The sequence below is a fragment of the Rousettus aegyptiacus genome, unplaced genomic scaffold (assembly GCF_014176215.1).
Source record: "Rousettus aegyptiacus isolate mRouAeg1 unplaced genomic scaffold, mRouAeg1.p scaffold_m13_p_12, whole genome shotgun sequence".
In the NCBI taxonomy this organism is placed as follows: Eukaryota; Metazoa; Chordata; class Mammalia; order Chiroptera; family Pteropodidae; genus Rousettus; species Rousettus aegyptiacus.
Genome location: NW_023416287.1, coordinates 18,229,642 through 18,243,103, shown reverse-complemented (window position 1 = coordinate 18,243,103; position 13,462 = coordinate 18,229,642). Strand labels below are relative to the sequence as shown.

The 13,462-nt window shown below is 48.9% G+C and overlaps 1 protein-coding gene across 2 annotated transcripts in view; it reads right to left on the bottom strand.

Moving 5' to 3' along the window:
* Positions 1-33: 33 nt before the first annotated feature.
* Positions 34-13,462, bottom strand: part of LOC107500786 (transient receptor potential cation channel subfamily C member 4 associated protein) — a 59,778-nt gene continuing 46,349 nt past the window's right edge. The window contains exons 9-19 of one of the 2 annotated variants that reach the window (XM_036229492.1): positions 12,168-12,310; positions 9,879-10,010; positions 8,131-8,189; positions 7,518-7,619; positions 6,274-6,357; positions 5,128-5,218; positions 3,918-4,058; positions 3,273-3,381; positions 2,262-2,374; positions 1,155-1,361; positions 34-951 (exon numbers count right to left, since the gene is read on the bottom strand). In XM_036229492.1, the coding sequence (XP_036085385.1) occupies positions 814-951; positions 1,155-1,361; positions 2,262-2,374; positions 3,273-3,381; positions 3,918-4,058; positions 5,128-5,218; positions 6,274-6,357; positions 7,518-7,619; positions 8,131-8,189; positions 9,879-10,010; positions 12,168-12,310 (1,319 nt within the window). In that variant the 3' untranslated portion in view covers positions 34-813. Of the gene's footprint in view, positions 952-1,154; positions 1,362-2,261; positions 2,375-3,272; positions 3,382-3,917; positions 4,059-5,127; positions 5,219-6,273; positions 6,358-7,517; positions 7,620-8,130; positions 8,190-9,878; positions 10,011-12,167; positions 12,335-13,462 lie in introns of both variants that reach the window. The other variant, XM_016126393.2, reaches the window with a different exon arrangement.

Genomic DNA, 13,462 nt, shown 5'->3' with positions numbered 1-13,462 from the left:
TGGTCCCATGGACAAAAGTCAGGTCCACATCAGTCATTTAAAATAAAGTTCTTTAATAGTCTCCATTTAATTGGTTTATTTGTTGTTAATAAATTGGCAACACAAGGAGGGGCCAAGGGTGTGTGTGCTCCCAGGCAGGCTCCTGTGTGTCTGGGCTCAGGCAGGAGACGCTGCCCTGGGACGGGTGCCGGGGCAGGGCACAGCTACCCCATGTCCCAAGGTATGGAAGGAAAAGGTCCCCCACTTCTAGGGGGAACCCCCTGGACAAACACAGCGGCCAATGAGCAAACAGAACCAGAAGAGCTAAAGGAAAATGAGGGAGGGACAGATGGGCAGGCTTGGGGGAAGGTAGTATTCTCTAGTATCCCCCACCTCTGCCCAGGGCTCAGAAGCCTTGGCCTGTGTCCAAAGGCCAGGGCAGGCTTGGCTCAGGGGAGGGTGCCCATCGCTCTCCCCACCCCAGGACTGACGGCCGAGAGACTGGGCAGGTGCTCAGACAGAGCTACTCTTAAAAGTCCCCTTACCTCCAGGTGGGCCAAGGCCCCAAAGTTCTGAAAGGTAGGCACAGTGCCCGTCTTCATCATGGGGATCTTGAGGGAACTGATCTTGAGGTCCCCCAAGAACTGGGGCCCTCAGACGCAGAGGCCAAGGGCTTTTAGACATCCCCTCCCACCAAGCCTGTATCCGAAGGCCTGGGGCAGGCAGAGAGCAGCAGGAAGGCAGGGGTGGGAACAGGATAGGGAGTGCGGCATGTGTACCCACACTCGCCCACACTAGCCCTAGCCCAGCAGCCTCCCGAGGCCTGGCCCAAGGTCACTCCTCGGTGAAGTCCCTGTCTATGTCCATGTAGGGCTCCTCAATGTAGCTGACAAGGGCAGAGGGTGACTGGCGGTCCGGGTTTAGCAGGATGGACACGGTCTCTTTCCAGTATGAGAAGCTGATGCAGGAGCTCTGGGCAAAGAGAGAGGGGTTGAGGGGTACCTAGAGGACCTAGGTCAAGGCCGGCACCCCACAGGGAGGGCCTTGGTAAGGGGATAAAGAGCTGCCTGCCACACGGCTAGGCAGGGACCATGCACCCTGAACGCCCTTCTGAGTGGCCCTGCGTCTGCGTGCTCACAGCCCACCCACCATAACCATGTGGTGGGGGCACTTACGTTCTCCAGGCAGGTGCTGTCCTTGTCCTTATGCAGGTAATGCTGCTGCCAGAAGCGCAGCAAGTTATGGAAGTTGTTGAGCAGGAAGCCAGGATATTTCTTGCTGTGCTCCATCCGCTGCAGCAGCCGTAGGTACAGGGGCAGCCGCTCTTTCCGTCGGGCCAACATCAGGATCACCAGGCTGGTATTGAGGCAGCTGACGTTCTCCTGCAAGGCCCCAGGCCCAGCCAGGTCAGATAGCCCCAATGGCCCTTGGTGGGCCTGGTGTGCCACTGGACAGGGAGGGGTGTGGCCCTGCCCCAGACTCTGAAGAGCCACTCACTGACTGCCCTGAACAAACCTGAGAGAGGACTGGGGGAGGAACGATGCCCACACTGCCAGCATCCTGCCCTAGGCACCTTCCTGCTTCCTGGTTTCTATCCCACCCAATGCCCACCCCCACTCATATGGGAACATCAACCATCATCTTTCTAAAGTCTATCCCTTTATCCAATCAACTCAGCCATCACTTCTTCCAGAAGCTTCGATCCCAGGGGTAGGGTTGAGTGCATGCATTAAACGCAGTTATCTCCCCTTTTAACTTTCATCTGGCAGTAGACTGTGAGCATTAAGAGGGAAGAGTCTCTGTTTTGTTCACTTTGCATCCCAGCCCATGGCCTTGCCTCATTAAATGTCTGTCAGATAAAGCAACAAAAGAAATCTCTGAGAGGTACTAGTATTACCCCCATTTTACAGAGGGGTGTGAAGTTTGGAGAATGTTAACTACACAGCTGTTTAGTGAAGAAGGTGGACGTCAACCTCAGGTCCAAGCTCAAAGCCTGCAAAGCAGGCAGGGTAGGGAGAACACTGGAATGGGAGCCTGAACTTGGTGCCAATCCCAACTCTGACCCACCTGTCTATGACCTCAGAGACCTGCTCCCTCCTCAGGCCCCATCTATAAAATGGGGCACTGATCCCTTATAGGAAGATGTCCTCAACAGCTGGGAGGGTTTCCCAGGAAAAGAGAGATGGGTCTCAGGGAGATACTCTGCTACAATGAGGGCAGGAGAGAGCAACAGTCAGGCTCTGGGACACTCTTCCCTACTGCACATCTATAGGGCCTCTCACCTGGGTCAGCGTCTGCACGTGGATAATGTTGATGAGGCGGAAAAGGAAGGACATCTGAGTGGGCACCTGTGATATGTAGGCAAGGAGGCGGCACTCGGACAGGACCTCAGCAACTGGGGACAGAGGCAGAGGTGTGAGCAGCAGGCTCGGAAGCTGGTTCCTGGCTCAGGCACAAGGCCCTGCAACCCAGGCCTTAGTCAAGCCCCGCTTGGGTCCTGACTCTGAAGCTGGGTGCCCCAATTATCAAAACAACTAAAGAAAAGGCTGGCTGCAGCAAGAACAAGTCTCCAGCTGTTCTGCCACCCAGGCTGAGCCTGCATTCTTATCAGAGCCCCACATGGGAGTTCTCCACCACCTCTCCTTCAGTCGTGCTCAGGGAAGACCGCTCCCTCAGGCCCTCCCTGTGCTTCGCCACCAGGGTCCTTCTCATCCCAGACGATCCCAGACAGAAAGAATGTTTTTTTGGATTCTGCTAGCAACAGTGGTTTTTCGTCTTCATTAAAAATATTATATATTTATGGACATGGACTATAGACTAGTGGTTACCAGAGGGTATGGGGTGGGGAAGGAGAGGGTAGGCAGACCATTAAAGCGGGTCAAATACAGGGGAGTGGAAGAGGGTGAAGTGGGTAAAGAGAATCAAATATATGGTAACTGAAGTCCAGTTTGGGTGGTAAACACACAGAATATACAGATACCAAAATATAATGTACACCTGAAAATTATATAATTGTATTAACCAATGTTACCCCAATAAACTTAAAAAAAAAATCTTAAGTACCACACACACAAAAAATGTTATATATGTTCATTAAAGGAAGCACAAACAGTAAAGAAAAGTAAAAGCAATAAAAAATATATCACCCAGAGATCCATCATCTTGACCCCAGCCACATGGGCATTTGGTGTGGCTACTTCCAGCCTTTCTTATCTCCCTGCTGAAAGCTGGGTGTCTGACACCAGGATGGTCACACTGAACTTCTTTGCCTTGGCATTCTGATCTTTTCTTACCTTTCATGTCCACCTGGTTTTCAAATCGATCCAGTGACAGAGTGACACAGCGCACCAGCATGTTAGAGTCCACCAGTGAGCTGTTGATCTGCTTCAGAAACACCTGGAACTGAGCAGAGGCCAGGCTTAGATGGGAGGTGGCAGACTCCTGACTGGAGGCAACCACGGCCCAGAGCAGGCGGTCACTGCAAGGGGCACTGATCTACCTGTGCCCAGCTGTCTTTGATAGGAAGACACAGAGGCTCAGACGAGCTGACTGACCTGTCCTTATTGCCCCAGTAAGAGCTCAATCCAGATCTTTTGATGCCACATCCACTATTTTCTCCACTGAAGGGTGCTGTGCTCCTCATTTTTACTTCAACACACCAGGTCCAGTCCCATCTCTCTCGGGCTCATATGGCTCTCACCACACTGCTTCAGAACTATTTTCACAGCCCACCTGTTCCCAACCTTCACACCTGCCCCGAACAACTGACACTTTCATGCCCAGCACAGAGAGGTGCTAATGATGTCTGCTCAAGACTGCCCAGACTTCCCAGTATCCTCTAATTTAAAACCAGTACCTGAAAACTAGTGAGGACCAGGGCTCCAAAGATAACTTCTGGACAACAGGGCAAACCCCATGGAGACCAGAGTCAGTCTTACCTTTGCATCAGTGTTGATGTACTTATTGAATCTCTTGAATGCATCAACGTTGAACTTCATCAGCTCCCCCAGGAGGTCAAAGTAACTCTGGAGCACATCCCTTGACTTGCACTCACTGTCCACAATGCAGTACAGGATGTGCTGGGGGGTGGGAGAGGACAGGGTGAAGGTAGGAAGGCGGCTGCCACCCCGAGGCAGAACTCTCCTAAGCTGCCTGCCACTTGCCTCCTACCAGGGCCTGGCACGTAGCCCAGACCACACGACATCTGCTTTGAGCAAGCATCCAGGGCTATGGAATTTGCTTCCCTGTCTAGACTCTCATCTGAGAATGTTGGTGGCTCCAAGGACAAGGCCAGGCTCAACACCTCACAGAAGGGGATGGGCTGGGGCAAGTAGCAGGATCTCTCTTGCTGGCCCAGGGCTCTGAGCTAAAGCCTGCAACCTGCTCTGCAGGCACCAAGATGGCCAGGGCTCTTCAGCTTGCAGGCAAGGGGCACTCTCTCCATATAACACTGGCCACTGCCCGAGCACTGAGGCCACTCAAGTAAATAAAGCACAAGGTTTAAGGGCATGGGACACATTTTGACCCCATGGTTTGTGTTTATGTTTATGAATGAAAACATTTACAGTAGAATCAATGAATTTTTATCAAGAACATAAAAGCCAATTTAACTCATTGATAAAATTTTCTATAACAGTTAAACTGTTTCCATTCTGCATTTTCCTAAAGTTACACTGATTCAGATCACTTATTTTCCAAATGGATTTTAAGATTCATGGGTCAGTTTCTTGTTCACATATATAAATACATATATATTTTAAATCAATTATAGCTTTGGCCATTTTGCTCCCCCCCTTTAATAAATTTTGCTTTTCCTGAAGGCCACTTTTCAATAAAGGGAAATATAGTTTTAGTCAGCAGCAAAATCTCCTTAGGGTCAAAAGGCCTTGCTGGGTAATCCTAACGTTCTTGTGCTCCTCCATGGCCACCCCCCAGATCCCTTAATTACCCGCTAAGTGCCCATGGGGAACCCACAGTTGGAAACTCAGGGCTAAGATTAGGGCAATCTACACTGGCATTTTAAAAGAGATTTGGTTGAGGAAATTCGGCTGCACCTGCCCAACTGTCTAGGACTCAGGACAGGAAAGCAGTGCACAGCGCTGCAGGGAGGATGGGACACCCAATACCCTGGCTCCTCCAGGCTATTACCTCCAGAAGGCCTCGCTTCAGCAGGAACATCTGGTCTGCATAGGAGGTGGTCCCTCGGAGGAAACTCTCCACAGCCCGGGCTTGCCAAAACCTGCGACCCAAATGTTGACCCCTGGCCCAGGTGGCTAAGACTGCCCTCTTCTGGCCCATGTTCCATGCCCCAAGGGACTGGGAGATGTTTGCTGCCTTTTTATTCACTCAAGAGACATTTATAGAACATTGTTGAGGCATCAGGCCTCATGTAGGCACTGGTGACACAGCAAGAGTCCCCAACCTCATGGAGCTGACAGTGTAGTGAGGAACAGTCCTCTGTCCGGTTCTGTCTAGGAGAGGGCTGGCCCCAGTGAGTAACATGTGAAAATGCATTCTAGACTTTCTTCTTTCAGGACAGGAAGACATAGAAGATGGGCTAGGAATGAATGGGGGAACTTGACAGATGTGTATGGACAGGCCACCGAGCTCACATCTGATGGGCTGTCCCCTGTGCCTGGAGAAGAGGTGGCTGAAGCTGACTGAGTGGCCCCAAAGGGCAGAGCTGAGAACCATGAGGGGAGTCTAGACAAGGCAGGCTGAATAGAGGGGGGCACATTTGGCCATGGACCCTACTGACAGCTCACACCCAGCCATGATAGAATGCCTCCTCCACTGGCTACTCCTGTCCACAGCCTTTAGAGGTCATCTTAGATGAGTGTAAGGAAGCCCTTCCTGGTCCATGTTTATCCGCCCAGCCCCCAGCTACGGAAAGGGCATTCCTGTGCTCCCACAGCTCTTGGGACAGGTCCTGGCTCCGTGCCTTTCCACACTGCATTAAAACAGGTTTCTTTTCAGGTTTGTTTCCCACATCCCAGGGAACTCCATGAGGGCAAAGACTGGAGCTCCTATTTCTCTTCCACCTGTCCATTGCCAGCACAGAATAGGTACTTGGTAAATATCTGGTCAATTCTTGAAATACACTGCTGGCACGTAGCAGAGCTAACGTATACACGCCGAGTCGACACAGAGGAGACGGCAGTCAAACCCCCTCTCCCCCACAGTAATCAGATGTTGGGGTGGAAGCTGGAGACTGAAGAAGGTATTTCTAACCACTTGAGAAACACTTGGCTCCTGGGCCCCTCAGGAGTGGCAAGTGTCTGTCCACAGATGTACCTGAAAGATGACTCAGCTGGTTCCTTCTTCATGACCTGCAGCAGACGAGTTAATAAGCCCCTCTTCCCATCACACACCAAACTCCTGAAATAAAACAGGGACACTGGTGGAAGATCTGATAGGCTGAGCGGGGCCAAATTCCACTTAGTCAAAGGACTGTTGTCTTGGGGCCCTTAGGCTGGGTCTCTGCTGGCTTGGTGGGGGAGGGAAACATGGAGACACTACCAGGCTTCCGGGATGCCCCCCTCTCTGCCTGGGTCCAGAATACCTCATGGACTCTTGCAGTCTTAGAACTGAATAGCCAAATGCATTCACACCACATCATGGGCCAGCCTTCCATTCTCAGACCCACTGGCAAGTGATTAGAGGCCAGAAACACATCGAGTCAGACAGGGCTCAGACCTGCTGGAGGGAGGGCTGCTTACACCTAAAGTGGGTTGGGAATAGGCCATGACGGAGTCTACCAGATGCGGCAACATCTGTGCCAATGGGGTGAGGCAGGGAGTACCTGGGGGCCCCAGTTTAGCTTCAGTTGGCCTTGGACAAGTACCCATGTCCCTGGACCTTAGCTTCCTGGTCTAGGAAGCAAAGGCAGGTGATGAGGAAATGACTCAGGACATGTCATTGGGGAGACAGGGACAAGCAGGCAAGGGTTCTGGGCCCTCTAGCTTTTTCTTCAAATAAAGTAGCTCTACTTTTATCCACTATAGACATTATGGTGAGACTGTGTACGATTTCATTTGAACAAGTTCTGCTGCCTTAAAAAGAAAAAAAACCTGAGGAATTATGACTCTCCTTGACGGGTACAGTCATCCCTGCCTTGACCCCCATGAGCCTGTGACTTCCTTGCCTAGTTCCAGAAGATGAGGCAAGCATAACCCAGCAAATGGGACTTGGGGAAGGGTAAGGGGGCCTGTTTGTACTGCTTGGCTCCAACTGCTACCATGCAAGAAAAGATATTAGCAAAAGTGAGAGACAAAGGGAGGGGGCAGAGCACATATGACCTTTAGTAGGTGACCTCTCTGAGCCCCTGTCCCCCTCTGAAAAGTGGAGGTGATGATGGCGCTTCCCTCCCAGGGCTGCTCCAAAGAGATAATGCAGGTGATGTAAGGACAGTGCCTAACACATAGGAGCCCTTGGGACACTGTAGCTACATATGAGTGACAGAGGACAAGTAAGCACACCCGGGGCACATAGGCAGCCAGGACAGGCTGTGGGCAAAGCTGCGCCCTGTCCACGCTCACCTGTCGGTGTTAAGGACAGCTTCCACCTCGGGGATGTTGGCCTTGAGAGATATGGCACTGAGTTCATTCAGCTCCTGGTTGTTGAGCAGCAGGTACTTATTCCTGAAACAAACGGGTTGGAGGGGGCTAAGGACAGGAACTGGGGCTGCAGGTCAGCCCTGGAATTGTCCACTGCCCATTTGCTGTGGAGAGGGAGAATCTGAGGATCTCCCAAGTATGTCCCCCAACACCTCGTACCCGAGCCAGCATTCTAGGGTTCCTGCCAGCCTCTGTGAATAGCCAGGCTGTCAGCTCCTGGTTCAGAGGGACAAACGGCAAAGGGATGTGTTGACGCCAAGGGTACTAAGGGGCCGACAACTTGTGTACTCACTTCCCAGGGTGACTGTGAGGGCAAGAGAAAGCTCAGTGTGGTGCCAGGCATAAAAGAAGGGCTGGACAAATGACAGCTCTTTATTACAGTATCATGGAAGTGCAGCCACATAATGGTTAACACTGAGGTGACAGTAGCTCCCATGACTCCCAGGTCTTCCTCTTGTGCTGAGGTCAGTGATGGGACAGAGAATGGAAAGAAGATGGCGCAACAACTTTACTTCTAGGAGTGGCTGGTACTTACTCGTGGTGGTCGCTGAAACTCTGGAGAAGCCTCAAAAACTGTATCTTCAAGGTGATGTCCTAAAATATACATGCACCCTGGATGTTAGACCATAGTCACAATGTTCCAAAAGAAAACAAACACTCTGGTGAGAGCCTGGGTATGTCACTTAGCTTCTGAGCCTTGGTCCTCATGTAAAATGAGGACTTTCCTTTAATCAAAAAACCCAGTGTTGACTTCCCCCTCTGACCAACAGCAGTTTAAGCTGAAGTGGACTCTTGCTTCTAAAAATATCCCAACTGACTAGACTAGAAAGTAACTGAAATTCTTTTAAATGGGAAGCTAAGTTCATAAGAAAAGAAGGAAAACCCACAGGAATCAGAAAAAGACACTGAGTTCAGAGTAGTGGGCATAAGCACTGATGGCTGGCAGCTCTGGACAGGATGAAGTAGAAACAAGACTGATTCAAGACAGGGCATGGGTTTTAATGTCCTTCAGGAGCCACAGAACTGTAGGCCTGTGTAAAGCCCTGGGGAGTGTATACATTCATTGTAAGAAGGGTTAGAAAAACCCACCTGCCAGCCTAGAAAGCTGGCGAAGAAGCCCGTCTCTGCCAAGGTGCTGCTGGTGGTGGAGAAGGGCCCCCAGGAGAAGGACCCTGGGCTCATACTCCCAGAGCAGTAGGGCCAAGACACTCAACATGAAAACCTGCCCTGGGACACTATGCCGCCCAAAGTACCTGGTTGACAAAAGCAAAGTTCTCTGTAGAAATACTTCCAGGACCCCGGATACACAGGTACTCAGAGGGAAAATAACCCCCTAAAGGTGATGTCTCCATAAACGTTACAGAACTCGAGGCAATACTCTACCCTCAGTTGAGTCTGAAGACTCAAACCTAAGTATTAGTACCCCATGAGCAATCAGAAAGAGACAATGATAAAGTATGTTACAAATAAAGAAAATGCAGAACAAAACATTAACATAATGAATAAAGACCGAGTAGTTTTGGACAAGGAGCAGGACGGAATGTCTAGAAATGCAGAATATATTCACTTGAAATTAAAACCTCAAATGGATGGGCTGAAAGGCAAATCTGACAAGGCCAAAATGAAAAATAGTAAATTGGAAGATAAGGCACTGAGGAAAATCCCCACAATGTAGCGCAGAGACCAGGGTGGACCCATGGCACTGGACCCTGACAGATGTGTGGCACTTCAAAGTCCCTGAGCACTTTCCCCCTGATGCACGAAACAGAGCTCAGAGATTCAGTGACTCGTTCAAGCTCTCCCAACAAGTTGATTAGAACAGGCCTCATGACTCCCAGTTTGTTGCTCTAAGGCACAGTGACAGAGACAGTAGAGATAAGCCCTTGACCCCTTAAAAAAAGAAAGCATCCTAAAGCCCCTTCTGGATGCAGACCATTGTTGTTGCATGGTTCTTGAAGGTAAAATTATCAGTAGATATAATTACAGTGTGATAGAGCACAGAAAACCTGCTAGATAACACAGTGGGTGGGTCGCCTGGAGGGAATTGAGGTCCTTCCCCAAGGCATGCAAGGGGAAGCTGGCTGGAGGCTGTCAAGAGGGATGCCTGGAGGGATGGGGTCACATCTTTCCCCAAAGTAGCTTCCGGTTATGGGATGATACAGGCTATGACTTTCAGTTTCTGCTCTGCTCTCAAAGAATGCGATTTTGAAGAGTCAAGAGTTGGTCGTGAAACAACTATTCCTGGCAAATAAAGCCCATCTGTCTCAGGGGTACTTTGCTTACCGGACTACAGTCACAGTTCTGGTTGTGACCATGGAGGACAAGGGCAGATGCTGAATGCTTCCTCCAAATCAGCTTGTCAAACAAATTATTAAGCCCAGGGATTAGCTTGAACTCTGCAATCATTCTGTGAACCTAGATTGGGTAGGAAGGAAACCAGTAAAACAAACGTGCTGCAAAGATCAAGCCTCATGCTGAGTACATACAATAACAATCTTCGGGACAAAGAGAGCCAACAGTCAGGCCAGAGTGTTGAGGCTTACAGAAAACACCCACATCAGACTCTACTCCGTCCCCACGACACACAAATATACTTTTTAACTCTGCTCATTAATCCTCACAATCTCAAGAGTCATACAGTACATACAGTAGGTCTTTTTTTAAGATCATGACTTTTGTATTTAGATATCCCTGGTTTTGATGCTTAGTTCCACCACGTACAAACTTTGTAACTCTAAGCAGGTTCCTTAACTTTTCTAATTTGTTTCTTTGCTCTGCATATCATTAAAATAAAAATACTACTCATGCTTCAAAGTAGGATAAATTTCAATTGGAGGCAAGATAAAAATATAATAAAACGAAACTCTAAAGATCCTAGAAGAATCTATGCAAAGGTTTTTTTTTTTTTGACCAATCAGAGAGAGAAAAGACTTCCTAAAGAATTATACCAAATATAAAAGCCAAGAGAAGACTGTTGATTTCAACCACATAAATGTTTTAAAATTCTGCATAACACAACTCACAATAAGCAAAGTCACAAGTCAGATATGACAATAGGAGACCATATTAACAATTTTGTGTTATACACCAGCAAAAAGCTAATTTCCGACCCTACAGAAAAAATGGGCAAATGATACAGACAGGATATAGACAAGATACAGACAGGAAAATATAAAAGGTTCTTCTATATATGCAAAGTGTTCAGTCTCACCTATAATATTAATTCTAGGTATAGCTAATCCAGGTCCCAATTCTAACAGACACCTCATACTTAACTTATTCAAACTGAACTCCTTATCTTTCTCCCTATGCAGTCTTAACAATCTCAGTAAATGGCAAATCCATCCTCCTACCTTCTTAGGCCAAAAAACCTTGGAAGGAGTTAAGGAAATCATCTTCAACTTCTCTCTTATGCCTACATCCAAACTATCAGTAAATCCTACCTATAATACCTTCAAAACAGATCCAGAATGCAAGCGCTTCTCACCACTCCCACCCCCAATCTGCAGGTCCTAGCTATTGCCACCTCACACACATCAGCCAAAGCGATGACTTCACATTTCAGAGTAAACACCAAAGTCCTTAAAATGGCCTATTAAAGCCCAATGCAATCTGGCCTCCTGTGACTCCTTATCCCTTCTCTCCTTGCTGCTTATTCTAGTCCAACCCTCATTTTCTTACCAGTCCCCCAACCCACCAGGGATGCTCCCATCTCGGTGCTTGCTCCCTCTACTTGGTAGTCTGCCTCAGGGGTTGGCCTGCCTGGCTCTCTCACTTTCTTCGGGACACTGCCATGCTAGATGTCATCTTTTCAGTGAGTCTCTCCCCTGGCTACTCCTTTCGAAATTGTTCTCCACTTGTAAAATGGGGATAATCCCTCCAATCTCACAGAGTTGTTGTGATAGTCCAGTGTCTGACTCAAAAAGGTACGTAAGGACTATTGAGCTCCTAGCCTCCCTTCTCCTCAACCCCTTCCCTCCCCTGTGCCTAGTTTCATCCTAGCCAGCTGGAGAGGACTACTTCTCTATCTTGAAGAAGAGTGCTGTGTACTTCCAGAGCCCTCTTTCTTCTTTTTTATGTTATGGGCCCTTGCTTCTCCTTCCTGGAACTGCTTCGAGGCTCAGGGAACCCTGGAATATCTGGAGACCCCCTGTAGCTGCCTAGTCTTCATAACCTGACATAGCTCTGAGCTATGGCCCTCCACCCTGAGTCCCCATCACACTGGCAACTCCTCCAGTGCATCACAGGACAGTCATCTCACAAGTCCCTAACCCTTTATTCTCCACAGTAACAAGGTCAGGGAACAGGGCTAAGCTACCCACTCCTGCTCTGGCACCAATGCTTTGCCTAGAAATGCTGCCCACAGGAAAGTACAGTGGAAAGACTGTGAACTCTGGAATCAGACTGGTTTCCTTATGTGCAAAACAGGGAAAAGGAAAATCACCCTGAGGCTTTGCTGGGCTAGACAGCCATTCTAAGAGGCGCCCTAGTGGTGTACTCAGCACACCGCAAGCATCCAGAAAGCATCTGCTCCTGAACAAACCTGTTCTGAGATGTTGGGGAGAGGCCCACCTGGTTTCGCTGACGGCCCATCAATAGGACACAGAGGACATAGAGCACTTCCAGTTTGTACATGATCTCATGCATAATCTTCATTGACTGAGGCAGTTGGGTCCTAGTTGAAGTGTGTGGCAGGCCATTCTCCTCGGAAGCCCCTGGAGGAGGGAACACAATGGAGGCTGGGACAGCCACCAGGAGAGAGCACTGAGTCACTGATTGTAAGGAAACATGTTTCTGTCCTTCAAACCTGCTCTGAACAGACCTGAGGTAAAAGAGCCGTTAGACTGGGCCCTGAGCCCATGACAGACTTTGAAAACCACAAAACTCCCTCTAGGCTAGGCTCCAGGGGCCAGGCAAGCTGAGAAACTGAGAAAAACTGACTGCAGTTCTATCTCATCTACTTTAACATACACTAAAAATATTCTGACACAGCCAGTGCACTAACATGATCCATTCTTTCCCCCCATGTTCCTCTCTCCTGCCACCATCAGACCCCTGCCTCCCACCCCAGTGCCCCCAAAGTGGCCAGAAAGATACAGATGTCTAGTAGCAAATTCTGTCACTCTTCAGGTCACAGATGACTCAGTATACTTGGTCCCTCCACCTAGCTTCCACGAGGGGGCACTGCTCAAAGACTGGGAGGAATCCTTTTTGGAATATTTCTCTCCTCACTGTTTTTCAAAGAACTGTCTAAAGTTTCCCAAGGTTCAACTTTATAAGGCAGACTGGGCATCACAATTGCTACTAGTGATAGGGATGAACATATTCTCTACTAGAAGATTTTCATTTTACCCAATTTCATTATTAGTAACTAGTAGCAGCTAAGTAATATTTATGGGGATACTTGTTTGTGTCAGGCATTGTGTTTTGGGCTGCAGATAAACTCTACCTCATCTATTCTATTACCCAGTTAACAAAAAGTCTCCGTGGGTCATGCAGGCCACAGAGGAGCACAGTCTTGGGAAGGTGGTAGAGCAAAGTGATGAAGACTGAGGGCTCTGGAATTACAACTTGCTGGCTGTGTGACAATGGGCAAGTCACCTCCTCACTAGGCTTCAGACTGCTCTATAACCTGGGAATAACAGCAGTGCCACAGTAAATGGCCAGGGTTACTGTGAGGAGCAAATGAGAACGTAAGAAAAGCTCAGTACCTGATTCTTAGAAAGCCTCACTTGGAGGTCCCTATTATTTTAAAAGGTCACTGGTTGGAGTCAAGAGTCCTTAGAAGTTACTTCCCCTCAGTATGCCTCATTTTTAAGATAAAAGGACAAGGTAAGCTCCTACTGGAATTGTTGCCCTAGAGGCCG